At 37.3% G+C, this 8,029-nt stretch overlaps 1 protein-coding gene across 1 annotated transcript in view; it reads left to right on the forward strand.

Moving 5' to 3' along the window:
• LOC144445904 (uncharacterized) overlaps positions 1–7,172 on the forward strand; it is a 26,207-nt gene extending 19,035 nt beyond the window's left edge. The window contains exons 26-36 of the mRNA XM_078135546.1: positions 346–453; positions 892–990; positions 1,540–1,647; positions 2,466–2,537; positions 2,998–3,033; positions 3,414–3,491; positions 4,241–4,387; positions 4,939–4,993; positions 5,321–5,512; positions 6,189–6,266; positions 6,985–7,172. Of these exons, the coding sequence (XP_077991672.1) occupies positions 346–453; positions 892–990; positions 1,540–1,647; positions 2,466–2,537; positions 2,998–3,033; positions 3,414–3,491; positions 4,241–4,387; positions 4,939–4,993; positions 5,321–5,512; positions 6,189–6,266; positions 6,985–7,172 (1,161 nt within the window). The remainder of the gene's footprint in view (positions 1–345; positions 454–891; positions 991–1,539; positions 1,648–2,465; positions 2,538–2,997; positions 3,034–3,413; positions 3,492–4,240; positions 4,388–4,938; positions 4,994–5,320; positions 5,513–6,188; positions 6,267–6,984) is intronic.
• The last annotated feature ends 857 nt before the right edge of the window (positions 7,173–8,029 follow it).

The following is an 8,029-nucleotide window of genomic DNA, read 5'->3' on the forward strand; positions in this document are numbered from 1 at the left end:
TTATCCGGTAGTGATTATTATAGTGGTTGTGCTGATGGTTTTGTGGTTGTGGTTGTTGATGTTGTTGTTGTGGGGTAATGATGGTGGTGATATGGATAGTGATATCGATCATATTGGTTGTGGTGGTGGTGATGGTGGTGGTGGTGGTGGTGGTGGAGATGTTGACCAATCATCATTGTAGTAGACATGTTTAAGAGATAGAATGATACGATGTATGTCGTAAGTCTTCTATTATGGCAAAGAGAAATAACAAAAATGCCCCAAATGAATATTATATATATATAATTATATATTAATGACACTAATACACCAAATAGATTTATATGAGATTTTTTATTTGAATAGGGAAACGCAGGTCAAGATGGAATGAACGGTGCACCTGGACCCCAAGGTCTTAAGGGAGTACAGGGTGACAACGGTCCCCCGGGACCATCAGGAAAGGACGGACTTATGGTGAGTATGTGTATAGTTATGATATTCCTTATGACCTAATAAGGCATTGAGTAGCTATTGCAAAGGCTAGAGTATCTATACGTATGTGTATCCACATAATACACAAGCTGGGCAGACAGACAAACTGTATGTATGTATGTATGTATGTATGTATATATGTATGTATGTATGTATGTATGTATGTATGTATGTATGTGTGGGTGTATGTCTGTCTGTCTGTCTGTCTGTCTGTCTGTTCGAGTTTGTTTGTTTGTGCGTGTTTGTTTGTTTGTGTGCGTATGCGTACTTAACCACATATTCCATAATAATAAAAACTTCTGATATGCAACATTACAGGATATTTTTGACGAGAAAGCTGAACAATGACATCTGTAGACCTATATGTTATTTGGCAGTTATATCTGATCAGGAAATAATTGTACACATTTTGTCTTGCAGGGAATGAGAGGCGTGCAAGGCCCGACAGGATTTCCAGGTATGAAGGGAAATCAAGGAAAACGAGGAGAAATTGGTGTTAGAGGAGATCGAGGAATGACGGTCTGTGTTTCTTCCATATTCTCAGTTGTATATTGTTTTTCCTTTTTTCCGCTTCTGTGTTTTCCAGAATTTAATTTAGACATTTTGTTACACATTTCAGAGGTTATGGGGTGTCCCGGTTACCCAGACTCTCGCCGCTGGGGTCTTTGCCTACGAGACCTCCCCAAACGAAAGTCTGGGTAACGGAAACTAGGTTATGAGATGCACGTGTTTATTAATTTGAAAAAAAATTAAATTGTTCAACATGGGATGCATTTAGTGAGTGAGTGAGTGAGTGAGTGAGTGAGTGGGTGGGTGGATGGGTGGGTGGGTGGTTGGGTGGGTGACTGAGTGAGTGAGTCAGCTGTATTCACATGTTGCAGTGGTTATGCTGTAGCATCATTTGTCGAAACGTTGACAATTTTGGGGGAAACATACTTTATGTACTGTGTCAATGCTCTTACTCCGATTGGCATTTACCTGTCTGAGAAAAAAAAATGCCTTGTTATTGTTTATATCTAGCCAACTACAATATTAATTTTCATTCATTTCGTATATTCCTTCCTTCAGGGATTACAAGGTAGCCCTGGCATCCAGGGTTTGCAAGGTCCCCCAGGCAACAAAGGAGACCGCGGTCGCACTGGCAACCCAGGTGACAATGGAAATCCTGGACCCGTGGTAAGTTGATCAGGCTGTATGGCTTTATAACTCTATTATAGTATTATCCGAATAGAAAATCAGTGCTTTACCGGTGACAATCACGCGTACGAGGGAAGTAATAAACATCTAGACTGCAAACAGGAATTTGATAATACAGCGCCCTCACTCAAATTGGGGGTATCATCACCTCATAGTACCGCTTTGTTTCTTGGTATTCTGTAGCAGTGTAAATCAGGGATGTTTTTCGCATGTTCAGACGTCAAGGAAAGCAACAGAGCTCTATGATTAACTGAGTAACCCACACCATGTCCCCAAAGTACACACAGACAGGAAGTAGAGCGCCACCATGGCAAAACTTTGGAAAGGCCAATGATGCCACTTTAAGTAGTTTAAAATATGAAATAGTTTTTCAATGTAGTTTATGTTAAACTACTATCATACAATAAACCATCTGGTTTTGCATTTTATAGACAAAACATGAGAAGAACCTGTTTTCTTATTGGTTCCTTCGTCAACCTTTAAAACAACTATTGTGACAACACAGAGGGAGAGTCTCTATGCAATACTTATAGAGCTGACTAATGAGCTTATTTTCTGAATTTGAAACCCTCACTTATGAAATGTGTATGTCTTAAAACCAATATTCGCTTTACTATTTTTAGACGGTCACTATTCACAAACTTTTGAATGAGCTGCACACTTTTACATCACGTGTGAACAACTTATGTCTTTTACGATAAGTGCCCACAGAAACATATATGTACTTTGATATTGTAATATGCAAATTCCTAATTCAAATAGCGACTGACCTTATGGTAAAACGTTTACTATTTAAGGGACCAGCTGGAGAAACCGGACCAATGGGATTGCAAGGTCAGAAGGGAGACCTGGGTTACACAGGAATTCAGGTATGACACATGTCATGTGTATAAAGAAACAGTATTGTGTGCATTATTATCAATCGTAGTTATACGTGCGAAGTAGGACACAACATCGTCATAAACCATGTGCTGTCCTCTTTACGGTAAATCTGCTTCACGTACACGTTACCTTTTTCTCGTAACTCCTGCGGAAAATGTAACCTGACTTACGAGAATATGGAAACAAATTCTTATACGGTACCGTGAAAGAGGCATAAGCAGAGTTTGTGCGATTTTTGCTTTTAAAGGTAGTCACGGCATTCTACTTATTGAAATATTACTTGCACTTTTACGAAAATTCAACATATTTTAACAACATATTTAAGTTTTGCTACAAGATTAAGTCACTTCGTACACGTACAACAAGTTTCAAAGTTTAATCACAGCATGCGCAGTTATAGTGTATTGGATGTATACAGTAAGTTTGATCTTTTTTACTTTCCTATAGGGTGCTGATGGTGCAAGAGGAATGAAGGGAGAAAAGGTTTGTGCGATACTTTTCATAATGCACTTGCATAGCAAGTGTGTGTGTGTGTGTGTGTGTGTGTGTGTGTGTGTGTGTGTGTGTGTGTGTGAGAGAGAGTGTGTGTGTATGTGTGTACATGTATTTATGCATGCATGTGCGCACGTTGTATGTAAATATGTACGTACGTGTGTATGTATGTATGTATGTATGTATGTATGTATGTATGTATGTGTGTGTGTGTATGTATGTATGTATGTATGTATGTATGTATGTATGTATGTATGTGCGTGTCTGTGTGTGCGCATACTCATTGTATAACAAAGCAGAGTATATATTATCCTATATGACTACCAGATCATGTGTCACATGATTTCCCCTATTAACCTTTGACCCTCTAGGGAGAGATTGGTGCACCAGGAATGGAAGGTCTGCAGGGTATCAAGGGACAACTCGGCAACAGTGGACCACCAGGACCAGTACGTAAAAAAAAACCACCATTATATCTTAGTTAACCATCCAAGGCAGATTAGTACGCAGTTACATTAATGGTGTAGCTTTTGATACTAAAATCTAATAATAATGATTCTCGAACATTCATACGACACACGTGCATTGTGTACATTATACATTGGCAGTTATTATTCTCAAAATAATCAAAAGTGTTTTCTTAAAAAATAAAACAGTCATAGCTTGATGTTAATTTATGCATGGTATATTTAAAGTAGTCTTTACTTGCAATAATCACGAATGCAGTAATAATGTTTCAGTCATGGTGTAAATTCATGTAAAAATGAATGAAATCGATACAGAATTGAATATAAACTATCTGAGTAATATGGCTTCAAAAAAGGTTGCTCTCAAGTGAGTTAATATTTATAACTGTATTCACTATCAATTGCTTTAAACACCGAATGTTTTCCGAAACAAAAGGGAAATGTCATCTCATTTTCATATTGGAATTTCAAACTGCAACATGTGTTGTTGAATCAGGTCGACAAATGTTGATAGATATTTGAAACATTGTTTGTTCCAATGTTTGTTCTGAACGGTATATATACCATTGGATATTGCATATCTTGTAGTGATTAACACATTCTTCAGTTAAAAACAGAGATTACAAATTTGCATTTTGAATAATATTGGTAATTTTCGATTTTAAAACTCTGAAGAATCGCAGTGTCTTAACCCTTACTCCCTTACCTCACCTACTTTTAATAATTTGTAGGAGGGCATCAAGGGCGACCAGGGTGAAATTGGTTTACAAGGACCTCGTGGTGCACAGGGTATGCCAGGATTGCAAGGACAGGCCGGGCGCAGAGGTGAACGAGGTACACGTGGTTTCCCAGGTGTAATGGGTGAACCAGGACAAAGGGTATGTATTATTTCTTTGCTATGATAAATCATTATGTATTGATAATGTTCTTGTTGAGAAACATTTTACATACAGGTTTCATTTACGCTCTTCGGGCGAGTTCAGGATAAAAACGGTTTGCGAGCTGTTAGCTAGATTGGCCAAGGCACTGATCTGTAACTGTGTTCACTCTCATACTAGCTGAGAGCTAACACAGTCGCTGATCTAGCACTGTGGACAGTCTAGCTAAAGGATAGAAAACCGTTTTTATCCTGAATTCGCCCACTATCTCATGTTTGGACAACATCATGTTTTTCCACAATAACCAATCGGGTACAGACATTGTTATTTTTCAAACAAATTTCTATAGTTTCTTTTTGCGACAGGCTTAAAAACTATTAGAACTGGTATACGTAGGTTCGAATAAAGCATTTTAGCCATTTTTAACAGTTAAAATCAGAACGAAATAGTATGATATACATGTATATTTCTATATGTTTAGAGGTAACGTTTGTTTGAATTTAATGTCTTTTGGCTGATGGTCTCTCTTTTGTATAATTTTGTATTTGTAGGGAAGTACACCATCTGAAGAACATCTTATGAATTTAATTCAAAGAGTGTTGATGGGTAAGATCATGTATTTAGTACATACATACATACATACATACATACATACATACATACATACATACATACATACATACACACACACACATACATACATACATACATACACGTACGTATGCACATGCATGCATACACACTTACACATACATATACATACATACATACATACATACATACATACATACATACATACATACATACATACAGCATACATACACGCTCACACACACACACACACACACACACACACACACATACACACACATACACATACACACTGGCAAGTTAGGAAATCATGACAATATTATGTGATTTTCTCCCACTCAGAACAACTTGCATTGGTTGCATCCAAATTACGCGGCCCACCAGGACCACCTGGTCATGGCTTCACTGGACCACAGGGTGAACCAGGTAAACAGGGTGAACAAGGAGCACAGGGTCTACAAGGACCACCTGGTGAACCAGGTATACGTGGAATACGTGGTCCAACCGGATATAGCGGTCCAACCGGGCCTAAAGGTAAACAGATATTTCGTGTAACATGATAAATTCCCTAGGTTATTGATATTTTGAGTTTTAAATCAATTATAAATCTGGACGTATTTTGAAATTTTACGAATTGTGTTTTAACATTGTTATGTTTCACGTGTAAATTTTAGTAAGAAATACTACTTTCAAAGTCTGGTTTAGTTAGTGAAAATGAATGATATCATTGACTTTGAACTCTTTGAAAAGTTCCTGAATTATCGCAAACCACAAGTGTCACACTCGTCACCAAGGCAGCTACAATAACAGTGAATGCTGACTGGTGGGTGGGTTGGTTGGCTGGTTGATTGGTTAATTAACACTTAACTTGGGAAGCAGCCAGTTGTTGTCATTATGCACCTATTTACAACAGGGAACTTGCAATCCAGACTGAGCATGCTCAGACGTAAAGGACTATGGGATTATCTGTGGTTATATCGTAATAACTAATCAGGAGGTACCGATAAAATAAACCTCCCACAATGGTCAGGGTAACTATGAATTGATCATTTGTGGTTAAAAAAATGTAACATTATTGTTTACAATGCTATTTGATTAGTATTTATTATCACATTTCCCATGATGCAACATTCAACATGGCGGGGTTGCAAGTTCCCTATTATAGTCACGTGATCTTAAACTATCCTGACCTTCATATACTAACTAACAGGTGCAGTAGGTGACCTGGGACCACGTGGTGAAGATGGCAAAGGAGTGCCAGGAGCTGAAGGTCCACCAGGACGGGCAGGTAAATAATACCATTCATAACAAATTATTCCATTTTTAATAGCACATCGTTTTCATACAGTCTTCAGTAATTGGCTTAGATCGCATCACGTGGTATAGACTAAAGACCCATAGTGACCTCAATTTGCATAGAGGGAGGCTCGTGGTGTTCTATTTTCCCGTGTAATATTCATATAGCACGAGAGTGTTTTCAATGATTTGCTTTGCCTGTGGAACGAATGTGCGTCTGAGAATGTGTGTATAATATGTATCTAGCTGTAGTTTTATGAAATACAACAAGAGTGGATGAACCATCAGCCTAGGTCAGCACATACCGAACTAAAACTATTATGGCAACATGTTGATATAAGCTATGGTCATTAAGGTAATTGCACTCATAGTTGTGTGACGTCTCTGAAAGCAAGTTTTACATAAGTGGTGGCCTATTCGACTTCATTCAGTGTTTAGCTAGGTGTGTGTGTGTTCTACCTTGATTACATAGTGATCCACATAACGGAAAGCACCACTGTCATCCACTGTTTTGATCCCCCACAATCAACAATCATAGTTTTAGTTTGTATTCATTGTACATGTAGTTTGCCGATAGCAGGTTTTCCGTAGTAGTATCTCTAAATCCGAAAAAAGATGCAGTATTATGAAATAATTTCAACATTTTCAAGAGATTTAGCGCATCTTCTTATATACAAGTATTGACACCATTTCTCTTTTCTCTGTTCCAGGTTCACCTGGACCACAGGGTCTCGCCCTACCAGGACGTGATGGTGAGAGAGGTCCTCCTGGACCACCCGGCATTGTTGGACCAATCGGACAGCAAGGTGAACGGGGAGAACCTGGTTATTGTGAATTTTGCAACTACGCACCTGGGTTGATGCCGCTCGGGATGCAACAGAAGAATATCAAAGGATAGAACGATACGCCATGTGATTACTAGACATTTAAAGGACATGCTTCAGTTTCCATAACAACGGAAAACTTATACACATAGCCAATTTGTAATTTATGTTTCTGTTTTAAACTTTGATTTATTTTCTTTACGCATTCTTTTTAATTTCGTGTTTTCATGTTATTCTTTGTGAGTTATTTTATGCTTTCGATCCTTTTTAAGTTTTCATCCAATTATTTTTTATTTTATTTTATTTTATTTTATTTTATTTTAATTTATTTCATTCCATCATATTTCATTCTCGTTTTTGTCATTTTTATTTCATATCTTTATTTTCGCTTCTTATTTTCGTTTCCGACTTATATTATTTCTTCTCATTTTCTTGTCATTAATGGATTGTATTTGATATAACTTTTTCATCAAAATAATACTATTCGATATTTCTTAGTTTTCATGTTTGGTTTCAAATTACATTTCATTTTTTGTCAGTACATTTGATTTCATTGCATTGAAATTAATTGAAATACATGTAGGGACAAATCTAGTTGGTTTTACAACATATTTTGTATTTTTCCCCTGTGTGCAAGCATCTAATGATGACGTCATCGACCCATTCCCGCCAAAACTATTATTACAAAATACGTGTTTCCTAAAATTGTAAGCTCAGTTGTAGGTAATTTTAGTCTTGAGTAAAGGGAATACTAGTAACGTTTATGAATTTATTGTAAACTTTTCCGAAAATACTTTTGAAGCAAACAAACCCAGCCTTCTTTTTCAAGTATCATGCATGTCATATGAGTAGACGCAAGAACAAGATATGAGGTGTTTGGAGTTGCATGGAGCTGATGCTTATTAATTCATTTTACCAACGCACATTATTG

This window comes from Glandiceps talaboti, chromosome 14 (assembly GCF_964340395.1).
Source record: "Glandiceps talaboti chromosome 14, keGlaTala1.1, whole genome shotgun sequence".
Taxonomy (NCBI): Eukaryota; Metazoa; Hemichordata; class Enteropneusta; family Spengelidae; genus Glandiceps; species Glandiceps talaboti.